Below are 24,117 nucleotides of genomic sequence, written 5' to 3' on the forward strand. Positions count from 1 at the left end.
TGGTGCCTCTTGTGACACCGCTCATGGCAAGTCCACATACACATCTGCAGGGAGCTGGACCGCCATCCCTACCATGCAGTAAAGTCCCAGCTTGCCAAGCTGGTCTGGGCTCTCTGCAGGCTGCAGCCAGGCACAGGAGAGCTGGGGGTGGCTCTGAGCATAAGAATGCAAAACATAGATCTGCCAAGCCTTTCAGTACATCCATGGCCTCCTGTAAAGCTCTGAGCCCAGCCTTACCTGCCTGCCCTTGCTCCCAGCCATCCTATCCCAGCGGTAAGTGGGACTGAGGAACAGCTGCTGCCCTCTGAAAGGAAAACACTTTCCTGTCTTGGCTGGATGCACGACTCCTGCTCCTAAACCACTCGCCTCTCACTGCCGTTCCCTCCTGCAGGAACCGGGAGACAACGCCCAGATCAAAGCCTTTGCTGAAAGGTATGGAGTGAAGTTTGACATGTTCAGCAAGATCGACGTCAACGGAGATGACGCCCTGCCTCTGTGGAAGTGGCTGAAGGACCAGCCCAAAGGCAGGGGCACCCTGGGGAAGTGAGTGTGGAGCAGAGCAGCCCAGCCCTGGTGGGGTTAGAGAGGGAGCAGACAGAGCCCTGGATAAAATGGGGGCACCTGCCTCTCGCTGCCAGCAGTGCAGCTGATCCAGCACCAGGGCTGCGAGGGGAGGGGGTGTGCTTGCCCCAGCTGGGTTGCAGGAAGTCCCCAGGCAGTGCCAGGGCTGGCGGTGGGGCTGAGCAATGTCTGTAGCAATGGGAATGGCTGTGCCAGCTGCCATCTCACTGACGTTCTCTCTTTCTCCTAGTGCAATAAAGTGGAACTTCACAAAGGTAGGACTTGGCTCTCTTCTCATGGGGGTTCGGCTTGGGAAAGTCTCAACCAGTGTGATCCTGCGGGATCCCAGGAGATGAGCTGGGGGAGAGCAGCAGAGAGCTGCAAAAAGTGGGATGTAGTGAGCCTTGCTCTTGGGCAAAGGGAGAGAAGTTGCCCTGGTCTGGCCACAGCCATGGGCTCCAGCTTGGGGACCTGTGCACTAGGGCTACAGGTGCTTCTGGCCCTGCACACTGGCTCATGTGTCTTCTCTGACCCCACAGTTCCTTATTGACCAGCAGGGCCAGGTGGTGAAGAGGTACAGCCCGATGGACGATCCCAGTGTAAGTCTGCCTTGTGGGGGAGGAGGATGGGATGCTGATGCCCAGGCACAGCTTCTATGGGGAGAGGGAGGGAGTTTGGCAGTTCACTAGTCCCAGCTTGGGCTGCTCGCATTATCCAGACTAGTTGCACACTGGGCCACCTTCAGCCTGCTGTGAGCCTTCCTCTGGGACGTGGCTGTATCTCCTTCCTACCATTGTGCTGAAGGAATCCATGCTCCCCATGCCCCTCATGGCTGGGAGCTTTTGGGGTCCTCAGCAGAGTGCATGTTTCTGGCTGCAGGGTGGGATTGAAGCAGCTGGCAGTAGTTTGGGGCAGTGTCTGATCCTAATCAGTGTTAATGCCTCTAGCAGGGGCCAGCCCAGCTTGACTCTACCCCTCCTCTCTGCACAGGTGATCGAGAAGGACCTGCCCCACTACCTGTAAAGCTGCTTACTTAGCTGCACTACCCCCTCTGCTCTGCACTGGCTCACCTGCTCCCTGTGGAGCCTTCCTACCCAGCCCCCATGACGGCCTGTCTTCAAGCCAGCCTGCTGGTGAGGCAGACCTGAAAGCCTGGCGTACACTTGCGGGAGGAATCTTCACTGGGCTGGTGGCCGGTGCGGGATAAGAGCTGCTGTTGTGTGTTCACAACCTGGGATCTGTTGCCTTATTGCAATAAAAGTGTTAAAAGTAATGCCTGTCTAGTCTTGCTGGGAGTTGTGCAGGAGGAAGCGTACCCTGCTCCATGTGCATGAAGGAGCCAAAACTAGGCTAGCTCCAGGCCGCAGTCATGCAGAGGAAAGCTGCTATAACCGCATTCCTCTCATTTGTACCCTGGCAGACAGCAGCTTAGTGCAGGGCTAATCTGATTTAGTAGCCCTAGGAATCATGTGCATAATCCCCTGCAGGCAGCAGCTCTTGGGCCTTCCCTGGAGCAATAATCCTCACTGGGTCTTGCATCAGACACCTTGGCACTGGCCCAAAGCAGGGGCTGAGGCTGGGGTATGTGCAGGCTACATGTTGTTGTGCCATGATCCAGCCAACAGGTGCCCTGTTGCCCATATGCTGATTTTTGCAGCCTCCGTTAGTCCAGGCTCCTTCTAGAAATGTGAAGGTAGAATCCTCTTTCCTCCCTGTGAGAAGTGCTTTCAGGTGGAGCCCTTACAGCTGTCAGGTTATTTCCCCACAAGGATAGAGACAAATACACCTTACTTGTTGTCAGCTGTTGATCCTTTTGGATCAGGGTATATGCCCGAGAGGTCACCCACACACGTGCCTAGGCAGGAGTTTGGAGGAGTAGAGTCTGCCCAGACCTTCCACCCCTCACCCCACTCTTTTTCAGTGAGACAAAACCCAAGGTCCAGACATCTGGCGCCTTCATGGCTACAGTTGTATAAGCGTCCGGAAATTGAGCCCAGGTCTCCTGCGAGGCAGACGAGGATTCTACCACTGAACCACAGGGGCCTCCAGACCAGCACACAGGACAAGCTGTTCTTCTGCTCTGAGTGGGAGCTGTTTGTGCCACAGGGCCAGTGGACCTTTGACTCCTGTACCGTCCTGTGTTGTCCCTGGCGAAGTCCAGGGGGAGGAGCTGTGGGGCAGGCGCCAGGCTGAGCCACCACAACTAAACAGCACTGCAGCCCAAGAGGACTTTGCTACCTTCTTTCCAGGGCCGCATCCACCTCTCTGGGATGGGCAGATAAGATGGTTCTTCAAGCTTTGCAGACTCTGGGAGCAGCATTTAGAGGCCTGGGTAGGGCACTGAAGCAAGGTTCCTACCCTGTCCCTTGCAAAGCCAAGCAAGCAGTACCTGGTGTCCCTGCCCAGGGTCAGAGTTGTGTTAGGTTCCCTAAGACAGTGATTCTCAACCAGAGTGTCATGAGGTCCTGCCAGGTGTGCAAACAGGATTTGCAGGTAAAACCCAGAGATGCCAGGTAGGACCCCAGAGTGTCACAAATACTGACGTGCTGTGGGCCTCCTGTGTTCTTTGCAACAACACAATTGCTCTCTAATACTTCTGCACTCAAAAAATGGTGAAAATTAGGAGCTGCCCTTTTCCCAGGGGGACCCTTGAGTCTGATAAAGTTAAGGACTGCCCTAAGCAGCTTGGATGGAGCCTGACTCAGAAAAATGTGTCCCTAATGCCCAGGGCAGTCCTGCTGTGGCAAAGGGAGAGGAATGTAGTGCCTATCAGCAGGGGCAGGGACAATTTGAGAAGTGAAGGACTTGCCTATCCCCCTTCCCATCTGCTGCCTGCCCCAAGCAGGGGTTCACTTCTGAGCTGCATCAGCTCTGGCAAGGTGATGTCTGACCACAAAGGCTTGGGCAGGGTGGAGACCTGTCCATGATAGACCTGAACAGCCCAAGGATGGCCAGTGGCAATAACCTAGCGCCGATCTGCCCCGGGGTTTACCAAGGCAAGTGACTTGCAGGAGACCTGGGACATTTTAAACATCTCCGCTGGGCTTTTCCAGGGCTGCTGGCCCCATCACTGCAGTATTTATGTGTCTGATCCAGTTTCAATGCCCAGAGGTGATTTATGGGAACCTATAAGCCTCGACAGACAGACAGGCAGACACTAAGCCTAGACAGATGGACAGACACGGAGCTGGGACTTACAGAACTCTCACACGTGGCTTCCTTTCCATCTTTACTGAGCAGAATGAAAAAATTATCCTTCTGAGGCAAGTAGAAAATTTAGGAATTATTAGTCAAAGGCACATATTCTAAAAAAATCTTTGTACATATATACATCTCAATTAATTATAAATACACATAGAAAAAAAAACAAAGGCAAACAACAAGCAGATTAAAAAGTGCTAACAAAAAAGGAAGGGGGGAGAGGTAAAGGGACTTATTTAAAAAAATACATACAATCAGTAGGACGACAGCATAATAATTTAGTTAAAAGATATCGTTACATATTATTAAACCCTGACGCAAACACAGGATTGGGGGCGAGGGGTTGAATTTGCCTGAAGGTGCTCTGTCGTTTCCAGAGATGGGGTGGGGAGAATTGCATATATCTTAAAATTAAAAACAGCAACAAAACCACCACATACAACTCCAGGGAATGGGTTTCAGGGGATCCCCCGGGAAGGCGTGACCAGAACCAGAGCACCTGGTGGTTATTCCTGAGATAAGCCTCTTTGAAATGGGTCTTTGTTGGGGGTAGGGGGGTGTTATCCTTTTGCTGAGGGTTTGACAAGTGCCCGAATGGATGAGACGAAACATTAAATAAGGGCCCAGAAGCTTGGAGGGAAAAAGGGCTTTTCAAAGCTGTGGCTGAGTGTTGCAAATCTAGGGCACCTCCTAAATGGGCGCGGGTGGAGGCAGGGTTGTAAACAGAGCCCCAGTGAACCGGCAGGTCCTGGCTCCAGGGAGGCCTGGGAAAGGCTGTTCTCCTCCTGGGAAAGGGGTCAGGAGTCACCATGTCCTTGGGAACAGAGAAGCATTCAAACACCAGGCAGGAGACGGTGGGAGGGTTGGGCAGAAGTCCCCCTCGCCCATCGTATGTCACGCTTTGGGCTTCTGCTTCGGGGCGGGGGGGGAGGAGGGGGACAGTGTTTCCCATCTTTGGTGCTCATGCAAGGTAAGGAGGCTGCCTGCAGTTCTGATCAAAGCCCCCAGCCCCAGGGAAAGGGGTGTCAGCAAGGCCGACCAGCCTGCCCAGCACAGCAAAGCCCAGAGGTTGCCTTGAGCGGATCAGGAGAAACAGCCCTTCCCCCTTCCTGGCCAGCACTGGGGCCTGGGGGAGGGACGGTACAGGCCAAGGTGGGCATGGAGCTGCCCCAGGGATCTCTCTGGAAGGGCTGCATGTGCTGGGGGAAGGAAAGGGAGAAGGCAGCTCCCCTGCCCTAGGCAGGAAGCAGCAACACTGCAGTGAGACGCGTTCCAAAACATTTGGTGCAGGTGGGGAGTGTTATCCCCATGGGACAAGATGGGAAACTGAGGCACCCGCAGGTCTGGGAGGAAGGGGGCGGATGGGAATGGGGACGGATACTCTCTGCTAAGCAGGAGTTTGCTCTTTGGTACTGAAGATGGCACCTGCTGTAGCCACTCAGCATGGACGGTGCTGCTGCCTGGCCCTGCCTTGCTGGCCCCTGACTTCTCCCAGGCACATCCAGGATAGGCCATGCTGGAAAAGGGAAATCCAGACATGGAGCCTGGGCCTCTCCTTGTGCTCCTGGAGTTGGGGCTGCTCTCCCTGCTTGTCTGGCAGGATGGGATGCTTGAGCTGGTGGGTGACAGGCTGTACAAATAACAAGGGTCCAGGGGAATGTGACCTTGCCGAGCCCTCAGTGTGCCCATGGGTAGGGACAGGGATGGGACCTGCAGCCCCTCTGCTGCTGGCCGGCAGAAGACTGATAACAGGGTCCCAGCAGTAAAGAATGGGGGCGCCCCACTGGGCTGGGACACTGGCTGCAGCCCTAGCGGGTGTCAGGTCCCTGCCGGTGAGGGGCTGTCAGACTGGGCTGGGGGGAGCGCGCACTAGGAGTCATCAGTTTAACATGTCCCCCGTGCAGCCCTCTGCAGACAGGCACACTCACTCAGGGGCTCCACACTCGGGGGTCTCGACCTTCCCTGTCCCTGCCTCTGGGCTGGGCCCAGTGCCTGCCCTGTCCCCTCCAGAGCTGAGTGCTTGGACCTGAGCTCTGCAGCAAATGCCTGAAATAAAGGCTGACTCCAGCTGACCGACAGAACCTGCCTGGGATGGCTGGCAACAGGGGCTGGTCACTGGCTTGCTTCCCTGCCTGGTGAGTGGGGTGACAGCAGGTCAGTAGTCTGTGGGAAGGTGGGGGGGGTCTGTCAGTGGCCCTCCTGGGTCGTGCCTGAGCAGGACTGCTGGAGCAGAACGACCGTGAGGCCGGGCTCCTCTGCTCGCTCCCTCTGTCCGTCCCCATACAGGTGGCTGCCTCATGCATAAACAAACTGCTCTGTAGAGCCAGAGCCTCCCGCCCCACTCCTGCCTGTGGGGCATTCCAGGCTGAGGCCGGGGCTCCCCCCACTCCCAGCAAAGGATACTGGATGTGCAGGCGCCAGGCACCGGTGGCTCAAGGGTCACCATAGGGCCCGCTGAACTGGATAACACTCTGGCGCTCCTGGGGGAGTGAGCCATCCTGGGGAGCCACCGACAGCGTCCGCAGCATCTCCTCCAGGATCTCCTTGAAGTTGATGTTGGCTTCCTGCTGGGTGAAGTCGTCCTGTGGCAGTGGTGGGGCCTGCAGGTGGTCTGGGGCAGCCAGGGGCAAGTGTTCGTGCAGGGCGGGGTGGAGGGGCCCAGGGCCCCCTGGCAGCATGGGCATGACAGGGCTCTCGTAGGCTGGGGCCAGGCCGTAGCCTAAGGGCACCCTGTGCTGCTGGGGTGGTGTCAGGCCCGGCCCAGCAGAGAAGTGCAGGGTGCCTGGCTCCAGGCTCGGCGCCACGTCAGGAAGGCTGTCGCTGGGGGGGCTGTAGGTCAAGTCCAGGATCTCGCTCTGGCTGACGGAGTGTCTGGGCAGGGGGGGCGGGACCTGGGTGAGGTCCAGCAGCGGGGATAGGAAGTGCTGGGGCAGGCCATAGGGCAGCCTCCTGTCCTGCGCCAGCAGCAGCCGCTGGTCCTGCTTCTGCTTCACGTTCTTGTGCATCTGCTTCAGTTCCTCCCGCACCTTGTATACGCAGCTCTCGGGGATCTTTATCCCTGTGGGGCAGACATGACAGGAGGCACCAGTCAGTCTCCTCAGTGCCCAAGTCCCCACGTCTAAGCTAAGGGAGCTCCACCCCCTGCACATCCGTGCCAATCTGAGGGGGCAGCTCCCTGCTTCCCTGCAAACACGCCCCTGCTGCTTGCTCAGGCCCAGACATCCAGGAGGGGCACAAGCCTAGGGTCCCTGCACTGAGCCAGGTCCCAGCCTGCAACACCACCCTGCTGAGTGCTGGCACTGGACTGGAAGTCACTGTGGTTCATCAGGCAGCGACTGGGGTGCCCTCACATCCTGAAACCTCGGGGGCCCCTGCCTGGATCACACACCCTTGTGCTGAGTTTTATCTGTCCTCAGGACAAGAGAATAGGGCATGTCCTTCCACACTGCCACCCTACATCGCCCTTTTGCCCATACCCAGGCTTGCAGTACCAACCCCATCACTCACCCACTTGCTTCTTCTTCTCCTTGGTCTTAAGGCGGACGATTTGCAGGTAGCTGGTGTTGGTGATGTCTGCCATGATGCTGGCGATCTTGCTCCAGACCCGCAGCAGGGCACCGCACAGCATGTAATAGTGGCGAAGACGCATGCCCTGGAAGCACTCCTTGCCCTCCTGGATCAGTTTGCAGCTGCGATTCCTTTACCATCACACAGGTAGAAGAGCAGGGGGATTATTGCTAGCTCCTGCCCCTGCCCCATTTCCCAAAGCTTGTGGGCCCCTCGGAAGTAAGACCTGGCTGGCAGGAACTGCCCCCTGCCCGCCCCCAACACTGCAAGGCCTTGTGGTGTCAGAGCAAAGCCCGTGATGTTGGGAGGAGTTCCTCTGACAGCTCCTCAGAGCCCACCTGAGCAGGGCCAGGCTGGGGCTGGGGCTTCCCTCGCAGCCCATGGCCCAGCGTGAGGAGCTAACGCAGGCATCAAGCCAACCTGGGCAGGCAGCTGCAACCCCAGAGAGGAGGCTCTGTCTGGGGAGGGAAAGCACTGCTCCCCCACAGCCAGGCCCAGGCCCTGGCCAGGCCTCACTCACCAGACAGCATGGTTGCACTTGGTGAGGGAGAACAGGTAGTTGCTCTCCCAGTACTCCTTGGCCTCCTCGGGTGACACCTGCAAAAGAAGCAGCCGGAGCAGCTCAGACTCTCCTGCTCTCCTGGCGCAGGGAGTCAGCAGCCCGGGGCTGCACATCAGGACACCTGGGTTCTACCCCCATTATGTCACGGCTGGGAGTGACCCCGAGCCTGTCATGTCAACGCAGGCCTCAGCTTCCCCGTTAACCAGGGAGGACAGTGCTTGGAGCAATGCCAGCCTGGGAAGGGAGGAGCACGTGGCAGCCACAGGACAAGGAGGGCTGCTGTCACCCGCACGTCTCCCAAGCACCAACTGCAGTGCTAGAGCCTGAGCAAATGGGAGCAAGTGGCACAGGCAGGGGCCACAGTCCAGGCTTTCGGCCAGGACGCCTTCTGCAGTGCAGGGTGCAGATGGCCAGCATCTTCCCAGATGCCCCCTGCCCATCTCCCCTGGCGCCTGCCAGGGGCCTGAGTTGCAGGGCTGTAACAGAGCAGGGACCTGCTGGGAACCCCAGAGGAACATAAGTGGCTCAGTCTCATGCCAGGGCTGGGGCAGAGGTGCCCATGCGAGAACAGGGCTCAGCCCTGCAGTGACTGAATGAGCAAGGGCAGCAGCTGGGTGCCAGCCCCCCACCTACCCGCCGGTACTTCTTGAGGAGGCTGTCGAGGCTTTCGGCCTGGCTCTGCTTCCCGATGTTGGGCTTGTAGAGGAGGAAGTTCTTGCCACGGTTCTGCTCCGCCAGCAGGCAGGTGTACTTGGAGACCCGGGCCTGCGGGTGCAAGGTGCACAGCTATGCTCACATGTGTCACTGGCACGGAGGGGTCCAGGTTCCCCAGGTACTGGCACCACTAAGCATCCGCTTTTGCCAGGCCTTTCCCTTGGGGCCTTGCTGCGAGTGGCAGGATGCACACAACAGACCAAGCCCTAGCACAGCCTTCCCTGGCCCTGCAGCCTGCTTGGGACCTCTGGCCTGGCCTGCTTTGAGGCAGGTAAGCAGTGCAGGGGTTGCTGCCACAGCAGGCAGGACAGGGAGTGCCTGTGTACAGGGGGCAAGGAATTTCCAACCAGCTCCCTCCTCCACTGACCTGCCGGCACACCTGGATCCAAGGCGGCTTCTATTACCCACATGGGTATGGCTCAGAGGCTCTCCTGGGGCCCCCATGACCAGGCAGAGATCAGCCAACTGCTTCCACCAGCCCCTGGCTGGTGCCTGCCAAACCAACCCTTCCTGAGCTGGCATCACCCCAAACCTATGGCCCATGGTCCATGGCCCATGGCCCTGGCAGCAAGCTCACCTTATAGGAGAGGTAGAAGCCATCGTCGGTTCCTGTCAGTTTGAGAGATTTCTCATATGCGTCCTCCCACTTCATGCCCCTGTCGACGCTGATCTGATCAGGACAAATACGTGGCATTATTCGGGGTGGGGGGCATCAGGGTCTCCCCTCAGCCCAGCCGTCCTCAACATGCTGCAAGGCCGCTCAGCCCCGAGACAGCGGGCTTCCAAGGGATGGAAGCCCAAGCCAGAGCCAGCCACTGAACTACACTAAAAACGCCCATGGGACTGCCCCAAGGAAATCCAGGCTCTCACTGCTGCAGGAATCTCTGTCCAGCCATGGTACCCAGACCCTCACCTGGCTCAGGAAAGCAGAGCTGAGCATAATGCCTTCCTGATGCTCAGAGGCAGCACAGCACACTTCTACTGCTGAATACACTAATCCTTGGAAAGGGTGGGGGGAAAACCAGGGTTAGCCGAATGCCTGGGGCAGGGGTCTTTCCTGGGATCTCATCCCCTCCCCTTTATCATTCTGTCTTAGCTCCCTGCGGCAGGGACACCAACCTGGCCCCTCCATACAGCACCTATTACCAGGCACCCTGATTTGTGACAGGGCTTTAGCTCTACAGGGCACAGGGGAATGGCTCCTTCCAGCTTCTGTACAGCCCTACACCAGCAGCTCAAGCTAGGGTGGCCTGCTGGACAGCTGTGGGGCCAAGCAGTCACAGCCAGGGCTGCTGGGCAGGCTCTTCCCTGCACTCCTGTTTACCTTGTACAACACGACTTGGCCGTCCTGGGGGTGCCCGGGGGTCAGGAACATCTCCTTACTCTCCTCGTAGATCTCATCCACTCCCGGGGCCAAGTCTGTGGAGGAGGCAGGAAAAGAATAAGCACATCCCTCTCAGATCTGGAAGGCAGAGCGTGGGTGGAGGGAAGTGGCTTCTGGCCATGGTTCAACCCCTCCCCAGGGATTCCCCATGCCAGCGCCCTGCAGGTCAGCTCTGTCTGGCAACTGCCAAGGCACCCAGCCAGGGTAACTGATCCCTTGGCAGGTGATTCCCAAGCAAGAGGGTTCTTTGCATTCACTAGCAGGGATCCCGTGGTCAGGGGCTGGGCAGAGCTATGGGTGGGTGCTGAACAAACCCCGTTGTCCCAGAGGAGCCCCCAGAGCTCTAAGTAGCTGTACCAGGGACCTGTCCTGCTCTGGAGGAATCACCATGGTCCTTGTGGTGTTGTTCCCTATGCCAGCCCCTTCACTTGGGTCCAAACCCAGTCAAGTGCCCTCCCTGCCCCACCTCATGCCCAGATTCTGCACACAGAGCCCTGCCCCCTACCCCACTACGTTCCCAGCACTGGAGAGCCCGGGGAGGGCAAAAGAAGCTGGGTTTGACAGGGGGAGACTAAGGCAGAAAGGACATTAATGTTTCCAGGACAGGACATCCATTGTCACAGGGTCAACAGAGCTGCCAGAGCAGCATAAGCTGGACATGAGTGTAACTGTGCTGAACACTGACGGGCCAGTCGCAGCTAACAGTGGCTGGAGGTGGCAGACAGACATTGTGGAGAGCTATTGGCCACAGAGGAAGCGGGCAGGAAGGGTGGGGGTTGGACCTACACCCGGTTGGAGGGGTCTGGGCCCCTCTCCCCTCCCTACCGAGGATGCCCATGTCGTATCTGCCTTCCTTCTTGTCCTTCTCGATCAAGTAGTCGAAGGTATCGGAGAAGTACTGGAAGAGCATGTTCTGCTTGTGCACCTCCAGGCCCAGGATGCGGTTCAGGAACTTGGTGATGGAGCAGTCTGCAGTGGTGGGGAAGAGTGTGGTGAGGTGGGGGGGGGGCAACAGGCCAGTAAGCAATGGCCCCTTCGTGCCCCCCACCTCTCAGTGTGGTCTCACACCCCCTCCATCCTCAGTGCTCCCTAGGTCCTAGCTGGTACCTGGCTCTGCCCTGCAGGCCGAGTATCTGTGGCCCTTGTGACACTCACCCTTCTCCACGGAAATGGAGCCATACTTCATCTCCCTGCAGCAGATCCCAACAGAGACGAGACCTTGCTTCATTTCTGCAATGACAGTGGGGGGCGCTCGTGAGCTGTATCATGGACTTTCTTCCCAGCACGGAGCAGCCCTGATGAGTCCGCCACTCCGCCAGCAGGCAAACCCACCTCCCTGAGCCGGCACCATCTGACTCGTGTCCTGATACTGCTGCATTCTCAGCTTCAGTCCTGCTGCCTGGCCCCTTCCTTTGGTCTTCCCCACCCACCAGACAACAACGAATTGCTCCCAGAGCCATTCCCATGACCCATACTCTGGCCCCAAACAGCTAAGGCAGCGTCTCCAGATAGAAACCCTTCAGGCAAAGCCATCCTCACCATGGAAAAATGCAGCCTCTCCACCGGGATAGTACTTGGGCACGGGCACCTTGCTCTCGCCATGGGTGAGGATGGTGGTGAGGACTCTGTCCAGTGCTCTTGCCCCGTACTGCAGCAAGGAGAGCATGGTCACACAGGTGGATCTCACTGAACTCCCTCCTTCGCAGGGTGGAGAGGCCCTAGGGACAAGGTCCTGCCCAGCAGCAAGAGGGGAGCAGGAAGAACCTCCCACCAGATGCTACTGTAGTAAATGCAGCCCCCAGAGCATGGGCCTTGGGGGCCTGAGGGGAAGCTTTGGAACCTGACACAATCAGGGGTCAAGGGGGCTCCTCTAAAACAATGCAGGCTGCAGAAGTGATGCCTGAGCAAAGCAGCCTGCATGTTCTCACCCTGGCTCAGACACCAATGCCCTCTCTAGATAGGCAATCTCTCCCCTGCTTTCCAGTAGGACAAAGAGGAACAGTCTCCCCTCCCTGACGGGAAGAACGAGGTGCTCTCAAGAGCTATTACATACTCCCGGTGCTGGCATTCTGCACCCATGCGGGAAACTCTGGTCCCAGCTCTCACAAGGCTGGACTAAGTCCTGGTGGAGCCAGCACTGATTTCATCCTACCAGAGGGGTGCGCCAACTGCTCTCAAATGGACTAGCTATGATACCACGCGGAGCTGCTATAAGGCACCTTGTTCTCAAAGTTGTACTTGCTGAGGTCCCTGGATTCAGTGGCTCTTCGGTCTCCATGAGTTAAGGCACCCTAGAAAGAGACAGCAAGCAGGAAACTTTTCAGAAAGGCTGGGGAGGAGGAAGAGCTCCGTCGTTAACGAAGATCAGTTAAGCCTCATGTCATGAACTGAGTCCTTAGGTCACATTTTTCTGGCCACATCAACAGGTTGTATCAGATCAACCTCACCACTATTCCCGGGACTGAATGGGACTGTTAGGGATTAGTTCTTCCATCCTCCCTGGACACATCCAGGACATTCTCCTACAGCCTCCTAATGCATCACATACTACGTGGCTGTGCAGCCTCCATATGGCAGGTAGGTTGCCTATGTCCACGGGTGTTTTTAATTCCCTGAGCTGCTGTGAACCAACAGGGGAAGGATGATCAAAGCAAGCACGGCTCAGCAATGCTACAGGCAGGCACCAATCTGATGGGATACAAACGTATTCTGCATTTGCCAGAAACGGTAATACCTGAGTCCAAGGTGCTGCCTGGCGTGTAAGTCACTAAAGAGCCCATCTGCCTTTCAGAAGGGAATGGGTGTGACATGATGGGGAAATTCCAGCAGCTGGTTTACAGCCTGCTTCCCCAAATCCTTCCTGCCATCTCCATTATAGACTGCATTTGGCTTGTCTTCCTGTTCTCAGCTACCAGCCTGCTGGAAAGCTTCCTCCTTGCACCACAGAGATGGGTTTCAGGGAGAGGTAACATAATCCCTTGCACGAGGGATGTTTGTGGGACCCGGGCGCTTGGCAAATGAGCTGCTTTGGGAGGTTCTGAGTCTTCCGCTGCCGCCCATCCCGGCACTTACTAGGCTCTCCAAGCGCTTGGCAACGATGGACGCAAACCTCCTTTCCCCTGCCAGCTCAGAGATCAGGAAAACATACTCCGGGGAAGAGACCTGGTTCGATCGGTGTGTTCGACCTGCCAGTGCAAAGGGGTGAATAAGGGGGATGAGCCTAGCCTGGCCTGCCTAGTGGGGAAGGAGCTACTCTGCCAGTGACCAAGAGCAGTGGTTTGGAAACTGAATCCATCCACAGCTTCTTGGGGTCTTTCCCCACCTTGGTGCTGCTAAGCTCCACCCCATCCCCTCTACCTTTCTCTGAGCCTGCTACCCTGGCTTACCATGGACCAGGGCATGTGACTATGCCATCCATAGAGTCCCTGTGTAAAACTGGGCTGTACATGCACTCCTTTTATGCTCCAGGAACAAGGGGCTTGCTTAACCCTGGGAACTGGCTAGTGATCTGGTGCAGTGCTGGCTTTGCACACACAGCACCACCAGCTCAGTCTGCTGTACCACAACCTGCTATTGCAGTCCAGCCCCTTACTCCTCTGCATGAGTTACAGGCAGTCCACCCTGTCCACACAAGTGCTTCCCCTTCTCATCTCAGAAATCCTCCAGCCCCAAGACCATGTGGACTTTCCCCCAGCTCAATGCCAGCTGCTTCACATCTGGACTTGTCTCCAGGCTGGACACGTTCCAGGACTGCCCCACTGTGCTACTGGGCTCCCAAAACAGTCTGGGATGTCAGGCAAAGGCTGTGCATGAACCAAAGGCCTGACCCATGTTCTACAGCTAATGAGTGGAAGGGAAGTGATGGAGAGCACCAGATTCTTACCGAATTGCTGGATGGCCCGATCTGCACTCCAGGGCAATTCCAGCGTCATGTGGACCCGACGCTTCTGGTTCTTCACCCGCCTGTCTGCTTGGAGGGAGATACCTGAGCTGGAGGCCTCAGAGATTATTGCTACAAGCTGCAAGAGACACAACCAGAGTGAGGAGTTGCACTAGAGTCCCCAGAGACCTGGGATGTGGCTGCAGGGGAAACAGCTGGGCAATCCCAGGCTGCAGGGTCAGTCCCATCCATGGGATCCCTTGCTGATTCCAAGTAGGGTCTGGTTCATATTGGTTTTCCAGGCCCAAGGGCTGGCAGTGAGCTGCTGGGTGTGTGTAGAGCCTGAAATGCCCCCCCACAACACTGTGCAGCACCCACTTCTGGCTAATAGGAGCACAGCTTCTAGGCTCGAGGCTCCAGCTCAGCTCCCTCTGCCAGCAGGAGAGGGAACAAGTGACAGCCTTCAGGAGCAAGGAAACTCTAGCTGGTAGAAGGGTGCAAAGGGGAAGCATAGAGGAAGGGAGAGGGAACAATTGGTAGGTCCCCTCTTGCTCCATCTCACCACACCTGCTCCCAGGCAGACGCTGGGCCCTGCTCACCTTGTCCCCATTCATAAAACGCTCCTTCTCCTTCAGATTGACGTGGTCTATGGAGAGGCCCTGCTCTGCCCGAGACTCGAACACGACCGAGCCGTCCGACCTACACACCACCCGGCCCTTCCTGCCCGTCATCTGCATGGCCCAGCATGGGAGAGACAGGATGTTAATGAAACACACCCGTACACACCCTCCCCACCATCCCCAGAAAGTGTATTTCAGGGAAGCTCTAACAGTTCAGGTCACAGCAATCACCAGCAGCTACAAACTCAGCCTGTGCAGCCAATCAAGAGGGGGCACATGACGCTGGGGGCATGGGCACACCCCTTCCAGAGCTGGCATGGCACTGCCCACTCAAGGTGACATGAGGGACAGCCAGTCTGGCTGCCCCTGCCCCACAGAGACAGTTCCCCTGCCTGGGCTGCCATACCTCAGCCACGTGGTCTGGGCCTCCAAAGTGATTGATCAATTCGTCCAAGGTATTGAGAGGTAGCTCTTTGCCCAGTGCTTTTACTTTTGCTAGGAGGTCCTGCTTCATCTTCTCCACGTGCTCGATCACTCCCAGGCTGTGCAGGTCCTTTTGGGAAGTTGGCAAGTACAAACTGCCTGTAGGGGTGAAAAGCATGGGCTCAGAGGCCAGCCAGGAAGTGGGAGCAGCAAGAGGCACTATTGCTGGGTGACCCCTATGGACCTAGCAGAGGAGCCAGCTGCTGTCACTCTCACACACCATGTGTGGGAGAGCTTTCTCCTGAGGGCTAACATTTCGTGTACATGTGCACACCCACACCCCACTGCCAATTCCAATTAGAACAAGGGCTGCAAGCCATTTGTTTGCTTTTGGCATGTGACTCAGGCCTCTGATAACATGGGTGGTCTAACAGGCCCGAGAAGCCTGGGTTATCCATAACTCTTCTTGCCCAGTCCCTAGCAGACGCACAGACCGACTCAATGGATCAAACCCAGCTGTGATGGCAGAGCTGCTTCCATGGAGGGCCCCAGGACACCAAGAACACCAGCTCTGCATCAGCTCTCCAACCCTACTGGGAAGCCAAGTGATGTATACCTCAATATACATAAGAGCACTAGTTTGGGGGCTGGTATCTCCCCTGTAGTCTGTCCCTGCATTGGAGAGGCATTGACCCCAGCATGGCTCACCTCTGTCCTCGGAGGCAAAGCCATTGTAGGTATGCTCGACAAAGATGACGTCGTCATTGTCAACCACGGACTCCGGGGAGGAGTTGAAGTCACTGTCCAGCCCCACATCCGAGTCAGTGCTGCTGTCATCGCTGATCTTGATCACACTGGAGGGATCGTAGCTGCCCCGCAGGGCCTTAGCACAGCGGCCTCTCTGCTTCCCTGCGAGGGACAGCGAGCGGTGTGAGAGTGGGGGCCCCGTCCTCGTGGGGCAGCACGCAGCAGCAAGCACTGGCTCGCAGAGAGGAGGCACAAGGGAGCAGAGGCTGCCCCAGCAAAAGGCAGATCTGAGACAGGGACAACTCGGAAGGGAAAGAGAGAGGCAGAGAGAGAAAGAGAAAGAAAGAGAGAGAGAAAGGAAGGAAGAACAAGCCACTTTCATCAGGGCTGAGGCTGGTCACGATCTCCTGAGCGTGGCTGAGCCTGGTTCTAGCTGGGTGCTGTGTTAGCAAAGCAGTGTGTCCCGCCCCTCCACCTCTGTGGAGAGGGTGCAGACTTAACTGTCACTAGAGGAAAGAGGCTGGTGTGTTAGCGTTGGCAGGAGAGCAATCACTGACTCCCAAGTGCAGCAAGACGGGCCCCTGCTTATGACTGGACCTGCGTGGCAGCCTGCTAGGGTTGCTTCCATCGAGCCATCAGCACCACTCTGTCCTTTTCCCACTTTTGCCCATCCCACTTGCAGAGAACCCCAGGTCACACAGGAGACTGTTCTTACCTGCAGTGGTGGCTGGGGATTTGCTAGGTGACTGGATGTTTTCCAGGGCACCTGCCATGCTATAGGGTTAGGGGTGCGGGACAGAAAAACTCTTTGGCAGCAAGAGGGCTTGCACGTGCAGCTGGGACTCTGCCCATCAGTCTAGAGAGAGCAGGAGTAACCTGTGTGGCAGGAGGAGAGGGAAGGGGGCATGGCTACCAGGCAAGTCACAGGGGCTAGTAACCACTTTGGGGGAAACGAGAGAGGTTTTGAGGGTGGGGAAATGACCTGGAGGGCAACTAGCTACATGCCTAGGATGAGACTGTTGCAGGGAACTGAGAGGGGGCAAACCAAAACCAGGGCAAAATAGCAAAAGCATGAAGTGGGGGAAGGAAGGAGGAGACACAGAAAGCCGAGTGGCTGGGGTGCAGCGGCAAGGCGGGAGGTCAGATGCTGGGCGGAGGAGGGTGGTCTTACGTTTTCTTTTAATGCCAGTTCCTTTTTCTCTCTTTCTTTTGGTTGAAGGAAAGTGCTTCTGAATTAGTGATAGAAAGACGCCTCTGAAAGTAAGATGCAAAATTTATTCTAGCTACCCAGAATAGGAACAGCTGCTGGTTATACTGTATCAGCATGTACCTGTGAGGGCGCTCTGTGCTAGAGAGAAAGGGAGTAAATCCAGCATTACCTCCCTGCAAGCAAGTCTGAGCCAGTACGCTTCAGATCTACGGGCTAACAGGGACTCGTGTGGAGAGGTTGTGGCTGTTTCACCGGAAGGCCCTGATGGGAAGCGACATGAGATAGCTTGGGTTGCGGCTGCAAAGCTGCAGCCTTGGAACAGGGACTTTGGGTGAATGCCACGCATGCAATACAAGGGACAACGCTCTCTCTTTTAGATTTCCACCTGCTTCTACCAGACCCGGGAGCAAAACTGTTCTGGGAAGCTACAGCAACATAAGCACAGACAATCACGGGCGTGGTGCTGCCACGTGACACACCAAAGCTATCAGATCTTTATATAGCAGGTCTGAAGTGGGACACTCTAGATTTAGAAGCCGTTACATCAGGAGCGAAAAATCTGGTAAGTCCCGACGTTCCCAAAGATCTCAGTGCTTTGCACAGCCTAATGTGTCCACTGCCCTGCCAGGTACTGGGTTTGCCAGAAATGGCAGAGGAGTTCAGCTCACTTGTCTCTGGCAAGCACACTCTTCTGAGCCTAACTGAGAATTGCTGGGCCTCCAGGTAAAGGACACTGATACGCAAACATGGGCTACATAGCGGGTCTCAGTGAATGGGGAGGAGGGAAAAAAAAAAATCAGAAGAGTTGAAATCAAAAGGATGCATCTGTGGGCTGTTCTGCAAATAAGAGATTATGCTTTGATGCTGACTGCACAGGGAGGGAGTCAAGCCCCTGGGACGGTGGATGAGCCTTTAATGAGCTCTGGCTGAAACAAATGCTGAAAGCAACAGTGGTGAGGCATGGATGTGATACTTGCCCACTGTGAGACAGAGGGAACTAGGGCAGGGGGTAAAGCCAGACCAATCTACTTAGACTGCCTGGAGGTGCTGCAGGGAGACAGATATCATACTATTCCTTTGAGGGGACAGAACACAGGGCCTGAGGTTCCACTGGGTCTGAGTTGCTTTTGAATATGGATTGAGTTCACTTAGGCAGTTGTGAGAACATGGCTGACCCTGTGCTGAATACAGTGAGCTATCCCAGTCATGAAGAAAGGAGCCCATGCATCAGTCCATCCCATGCTAGAGCTTTTCTGTGATAAAGCAGGGAGAACCATCTGCTGCTTTGTACTGATGTCGAAAGGTGATCGTTTGGAATCCCAACTTTGCAGCAGGACAGTAAATCTGATTGTACCATCCCATGTCAAGATACCTGTAGGGTCTTAATACCCCTCACCAAGTAGGGCTGTGTTGTTTGTTGGTTTTTAATACTGTACGCTTAAAAATACTCTGCAGTATCTCAGTGTTGAGGGCCATGTTACCCAGATAAGTTCAATGAAATACCCAGCAAAAATCAAAGGCGTGTCTCTTCCTTTCTCTCTCTCTTTCTCTGTCTCACACCCCCCGCCCCACTTCTGGGTACCCAACCCAGGTAGCCGTACATGTGGCTCCTCTGGGTGCATGAGAAGCTTGGGCCTGGGAAATGCGGCATCTTGAACGTCCCAGCGACGCCTTTTCAGGGCTCGAGGTGGAAGGCATTGCCTGTGCAGAACTGCAGTACATAAGCTACCCTGGCAGTCGGCCCACCATGCTAAAGCCTTCCCACTTTCCCTCCTCAGCCCCAAGAGCACAAGGATCTGAACTCACTCTGCAGCAGACACAAAGCAGTTTAGGTGCCCATCGTTCTCGTCCAAGACTTCCCTGGTGCGTGCTTCGCCGGTGGACTGCAGCCCAATGACGATGCACTGGGGAGAGAGGCAAAGGGCAGCACAGCCCCGTGTTAGCGAACTGGTGTCATGCTACACTGTAAGCCAGCCCTCGCAGCCTGCCAGTATTAGCAGGCAGCACTATTTTTCCTTCCTGATAACAAACTTGCCAATTGCTCTACATTGTTCCTGACTCAAATTTCCCAGTTCCAAGGGACTGCAAATCCAAGACATGCCAGAGCTGAAAAATTGGGTATATCTGTCAGCTCTAAGTCAACTCAAAGCATTCTCCCAAAAGCATGGCATCAGGTTTTCTGTAAAACGGTGCTAAGGATGATCCTGAATTCATCCTGAACAACTGGAAATGAAACCCCTGAAGACCCGATTTCACCAACAGGCGCTAGATACCTTCAAGTCGCTGATACCCTAAGCAACATGTGGCCTCTTCATTGGGAACAATCATGGATTAACTTCTGTGAAAAAAACTTTCTTCCTCCCCCCATCCCACCCAGGTGACAGAGAAGTATGTACTAAGCAATGCATGGCTGGGCTTCAGTACGCAACAGGTTTATGCTGAGGGGAGACCAGTGACATGAAAGATGAGTCAATGCTCATTCACCTCAGTTATGACACAGGTCTCAAGCAACATAGAGGGGCCAGCAGGGCTGTGGGACTTAGACTGTGTGTGTTATCTGGAACCAGGCAACCCTGTTTGGCTCCAGTGATCCTTGTAAACATCTCAGTGATGTCAAAAGGCTTCACCATCGTCTTCCAGCCATGCTGCAAGAACAATCAGCTTCACTGCTACAGAACAGCATTTGTGAGACCTCCCCTGAATGCCCACGTCCTGCCAGGAGATGTGCTTACTGAACATCCACAGCCGCGCTCAGGTGCCATACCTTGTCCTTTGCCAGCTCCTCCTTGGCGAGCTCGACAAGGCGCCGGACTTTAGCAGCGATACAGAGATACTTGAAGAAACGCTGGTGAGCAGACCAGAACTGACCCCACAAGGACTTCCGAGACTCCAGGCCAATCCAGTCAGCAGCCTGCTGGAACACCATCAATGCCTCTGCCCACTGGAAGCATCAACAAGAGAAGCAGGTCAGTAACCCATTTGTGTCATTGATATTCACATTGTTGGGATGTTAGAACTGTTGTCACGGCTCTCTGGAGAGAGCTGAGGGATGGTGGGGACCCAGCTCACCAGCTGTGCTGCTTTGTTGTAGACAAGCTTGTACTGCTGATCCAGCGGGATTTCCTCTATCCTGAAAGTGACTCCAGAGAAACTGAGCTGCCGGGCAATGTACATTCCACTCACTTTCATGTCCATTGCCACGATTTCCATTGCACCAACGCCCCTGAGGAGGAAAGATGGATACAGGCCATTAGGGAAATCCCTTTGCTCTGAACAGTAGCAATGAGGAGCAGGCCCAGCTGGAGAACTAAGGCCTGAGGCTAGGGTTTGGCATTTTTGTCAAGTTCTCTTTGGGCAGTAACAAACCCTGCCCTCTGTCCCTACACTGCAGGTCCCATTCCACATTTCCTGAGTGAGCGAATCTCTACTCCTCTTTCTCTCTAATCCCAATGGAGCCGATGGTGAAACCAAAATGAGAGGTGAGGCTGTCTGACCAGCTGGAACTGTGCAACAGCCTCATCTTCTCCCCTGCTCCTCCAGAAGAGCTCCAGTACAAGCCATGTCTGCTCTTATTCTGAACAGACACTGGCAGCTGCCTTCATTTAACACTCATTGCTAAGGAGGACACAGTGTTCTGCTCCATCACTGACAGGACGGCTCAGTACTTAATAGCCAAACAGATGGGGAGTCGGGAAGGAAGGAAAAGGGCACAGCCAGGGAACCAGTGGCAAAGAGCAGTGCCGCCAAGCAATGGGTTTCTCCCTGACCCAAACTAAAGCCAGGACTGGTAAAAGAGAAGCCAGACAGGACTCCCAGGACCTACCTCTTTTCAATTGCATGCAGGAACTCATCAAACGAACGGAAGGGGGTGCCCTCTCCCCAGATCCCCAGGCGGCTCATGTATATCATGTTTTTTGGCTCGGAGGCACCTGTTTGCAAGGAACGCACTGTTAACAAAACCACAGCAGCTGCAAATAGCTTTGCCCTAGGCAGGCCTCGCGTGAGGCAGCCCTTTTGAAAGCTCACAATAAATTCTGACTGCATTTTCCAACAAGGAGTTACTTTTCTTGCTTCTGTGGGGCCTTTCAGAGAACTTTGCAAAACCCTGCCTCCACTGTACGCTGGTCAGGGAAGCAGCGCTATACAGACTGACCAGCCAGCAGGCAAGGGGTTAAGAAGACTTGCCCAAAGGTCACAAGACAAGTTGCCCAGCTAGGAAGAAAGCCACAAATCCTGACTTGCAAGTCCCCTGTATAAAAGGATGGTCACATGCAACTGTATTTTTTCAGCCGACACCTTATTAGCTGACTGGGACTACGGAATCCCCCAGCACAGACTCTTACCTGTGGCACTGGCATAGACGACCCTGGACAGAGGCAGTTTGTTTTGAAGGTCCAACACCGCTTTGCCAATTTTAGTGGAACTAGCATTTTTGGCTTTGTGGCATTCATCAAATACGATCTACGGGGGAATGTCAGTTAAGGAGAACGAGATGCATGGTCTTCATTGAGGGAAGTGAAGGAAATCCCAAGCCAACTCCCTCCAGCATAGCTGAATCCCCTTCAAACTGAATCCCACCCACCCAGAATCTCTCACTCCAGGCTCCCTGGGCCCCCTGCTCCTCAAAGGCTGCAGCAATTCTTCACCCTTCCTCTGTTGTTCCCTATTGAATTACGTCCCACTGTCACGCAGAGGGGAAGAATGCTGAAAATATTAGTCACATATCCACCCAGCCTCTATTCCCACAGATGCTCTAATGGGAAGATTTTCAAATGGGATTGAAGGGACCCGGTAGCACAAATTCCAGCCATTTGCCCAAAAAAGTCACATGGGGCATTTTCAAAATCCCATTTCATGACCAGAATGAGCTCACTCTCATCTGGGACAGCTGATACTAGTGGCTTTACTGAGCTCAGCTCCCTGGAGACAGATATTGGTTATCTTTCTAGGATACAACTCCGTCAAAGTTCTCCCCGCACCAGTCCATAATCTGCTTTAATCGTGTTCTGTGCTGTCCGCCCGCTTGGCTTTCACCAATCAAAGCAGGGTAAGTGGCAAATAGGACTCCCTCTGAGGTAGCTGTGTCACCGTATTTAATCTATAGGGAAAGAGTAAGAAAAGACCAGGCACTCAAAATGCTTATGTATAGCACATTTCACTTCATCGCCTGCCTGAAACCAAAACAGCTTGGAAGACAGCAGATACAGGGCGTATGCAACACGCTGTGTTGCATTTAAGGAGCTGTTATACTCATATCGTGCAACCAGTATGGGGAGAAGAGACATGAAGGCTCACTAACTTCTTTAAAGCTTGTATTTGGCACAGAGGTTTCATGATGACAGAGACCTTTAGCACTTAGATGAATGTCTCTCACTGTCAGCATGCTGGCACATCTGGATCTATTTAATGAACACAGAATCCTGACTTGGAGGCAAGTTCTTGGCTGGCTGGAGTCACTTATTTCTTTTTTTAAGCAACAGCTTTGCATGTTATAATTAAAAGCCTCTCCCCACTGGTTGTTTACCTCCTTGCAGAAGATGGCTTCCTGTTTATTGTACAATACCGTTATGGTTCAACTGTACCTGACTTCATTGTACAAAGGAAAAACAAAGCATACAATGAGTTGCAGAAGATGCCATTCAAAGCCCTCTTGGTTTTAAGGGCAAACAGCTGTTTCAGTCCACCGAAGGCCTGATTTCAGAGATGCTGAACACATGCAGTTCCCACAGACTTTGGTGGAAATTGTGGATGCTCAACAGCACGCAAGTGAAATGGTAGGCGTTTTGGTGAGCTAGGCAGGAGCTAGACACGCACAAGGCAAGAAAAACTTTAAACAACTGCTACTGAGTACAGGAAGATTCCTCTGGAAGGAACTGCAATGCAGTGCTAACATCTACTTAGCACTGCAAGTGAGGAAGTCAGGCAGGCACAGACTCACTCAAGTGACCTTAAAGGGGATACATGTTCAGAACCCACTGTGTTGGGTTTTTGCCAGGCCCAGCATCAGGAGTTCATAGATATATCTCACCCCTCAGGTCCTGTTACTAACAGGAACAGAAAAAGGGACCCTGAGGAACATGCACATTCAGGCCACTTCACACCGTGTCTCTGAATGAGCAGAGGTCTTGCTGCTGTAGTATGTACAACACTTGCACACACGCTCTAGGAAAAACTAGCATGCTGTGTGACCCTGCCCAGAGACGTCTTTTACTTTTGCAGAAATCAAAGGACCTGCAGTTGCTACAGATGTGTACTGCAACTGGGAAACAAGTCTGTGCAACTCCAGTAACAGAGCCCAGACCAGAAAGAACATTCTGCAATGAGGATAACCACCCCCAGGCTCCCAACTGCTCCTCTCTCCCCTGAACATGCCAAAAGGCACTGCATAACCTGCTGGGAAAGATGCTGCCTATCAACTGCACCTGGACAGCAGCCTTGGATTCCCCTCCTTACCTTGTTTAAAGCATGCACCGGAATGTTGGGGGCATTAATGTCCTTCAGGTCTCTCTCCGCATCATACTTGAGATCGTTGGAGACACTGAACCTACAGGAAAGCATGGATCTGGTTATCTATTGAAGGAGACAGCACGTTGGGGCAGATTCAATGAAGTGCAGTGACTAGATGCTGCAGGTGGAGCAAAACCAGACACTTCTCAGGCTCCCTACACCCCTGTGCAAGATCTGACAATGGCCTCAAGCCCTAAGCAGAACTTGCCTGGAGCGTTGTGCAATGTTTCTGCAATAAACACCCATCCACTCAGCCTGTGAATTCTATGGGTAGCTCCCACTGGCTTTGATGGAAGCAGCTGAGACTCCCCTCTGCACATATATGATCTGCCACTGCAAAGTGCTGTATTAACAGTAATTCATCCTCCCATCACCCCTGCAGGTGACAGGCAAATGCGTCCCAAGAGATAGAAATGATTCACCCAAGGCCATGGAATGAGTTGGCTCCAGAGCCCGCATCTGCCTTTGGGAATTCCTGACATGCTAGCTCTCAGAGGATGCTTACCACAGGGACTTCTTCCTCCCCTTCAGATAATTTTCGAAGATGATCCCGGCAACTGTTCTGCCCTTTCCAACTCCAGCCCCATCCCCGATGAGAAATCCAGCTCGCTGCCCATTGGGTAATAAAACTTCATGTTGCTGCAAAGTCCAAACCAGAGTTGGGAGTTACCACAGACCTGCCCTTTGCTGCCATCTCTCACATGTGTGTCAGAGCACCCCAGTCTGCCACCAGAGACCAAC

The 24,117-nt window shown here is 54.7% G+C and overlaps 2 protein-coding genes across 7 annotated transcripts in view; one reads left to right on the forward strand and one right to left on the reverse strand.

Moving 5' to 3' along the window:
* GPX4 (glutathione peroxidase 4) overlaps window positions 1–1,831 on the forward strand; it is a 7,731-nt gene extending 5,900 nt beyond the window's left edge. Inside the window, exon 7 of the mRNA XM_019538260.1 lies at window positions 1,552–1,831. Coding sequence (XP_019393805.1) covers window positions 1,552–1,584 — 33 coding nt within the window. The 3' untranslated portion in view covers window positions 1,585–1,831. The remainder of the gene's footprint in view (window positions 1–1,551) is intronic.
* Window positions 1,832–3,773: 1,942 nt separating this feature from the next.
* The window catches only part of SBNO2 (strawberry notch homolog 2), a 99,768-nt gene continuing 79,424 nt past the window's right edge, over window positions 3,774–24,117 (reverse strand). For all 6 annotated transcript variants that reach the window (XM_019538263.1, XM_019538262.1, XM_019538264.1 and 3 more), the window contains 24 exons: window positions 23,882–24,015; window positions 23,323–23,413; window positions 21,824–21,967; window positions 21,213–21,330; window positions 20,693–20,798; window positions 19,939–20,092; window positions 19,634–19,810; window positions 18,676–18,773; window positions 16,831–16,913; window positions 15,621–15,821; window positions 14,896–15,071; window positions 14,469–14,600; window positions 13,873–14,008; window positions 13,062–13,174; window positions 12,209–12,280; window positions 11,529–11,637; window positions 11,145–11,219; window positions 10,815–10,958; window positions 9,930–10,024; window positions 9,183–9,275; window positions 8,525–8,656; window positions 7,850–7,926; window positions 7,270–7,460; window positions 3,774–6,820 (listed from right to left, as the gene is read on the reverse strand). In XM_019538263.1, the coding sequence (XP_019393808.1) occupies window positions 6,195–6,820; window positions 7,270–7,460; window positions 7,850–7,926; window positions 8,525–8,656; window positions 9,183–9,275; window positions 9,930–10,024; window positions 10,815–10,958; window positions 11,145–11,219; window positions 11,529–11,637; window positions 12,209–12,280; window positions 13,062–13,174; window positions 13,873–14,008; window positions 14,469–14,600; window positions 14,896–15,071; window positions 15,621–15,821; window positions 16,831–16,913; window positions 18,676–18,773; window positions 19,634–19,810; window positions 19,939–20,092; window positions 20,693–20,798; window positions 21,213–21,330; window positions 21,824–21,967; window positions 23,323–23,413; window positions 23,882–24,015 (3,477 nt within the window). In that variant the 3' untranslated portion in view covers window positions 3,774–6,194. The remainder of the gene's footprint in view (window positions 6,821–7,269; window positions 7,461–7,849; window positions 7,927–8,524; window positions 8,657–9,182; window positions 9,276–9,929; window positions 10,025–10,814; window positions 10,959–11,144; window positions 11,220–11,528; window positions 11,638–12,208; window positions 12,281–13,061; window positions 13,175–13,872; window positions 14,009–14,468; window positions 14,601–14,895; window positions 15,072–15,620; window positions 15,822–16,830; window positions 16,914–18,675; window positions 18,774–19,633; window positions 19,811–19,938; window positions 20,093–20,692; window positions 20,799–21,212; window positions 21,331–21,823; window positions 21,968–23,322; window positions 23,414–23,881; window positions 24,016–24,117) is intronic.

Source organism: Crocodylus porosus, unplaced genomic scaffold, assembly GCF_001723895.1.
Source record: "Crocodylus porosus isolate Cpor-Errol unplaced genomic scaffold, CroPor_comp1, whole genome shotgun sequence".
NCBI classification, from domain to species: Eukaryota; Metazoa; Chordata; order Crocodylia; family Crocodylidae; genus Crocodylus; species Crocodylus porosus.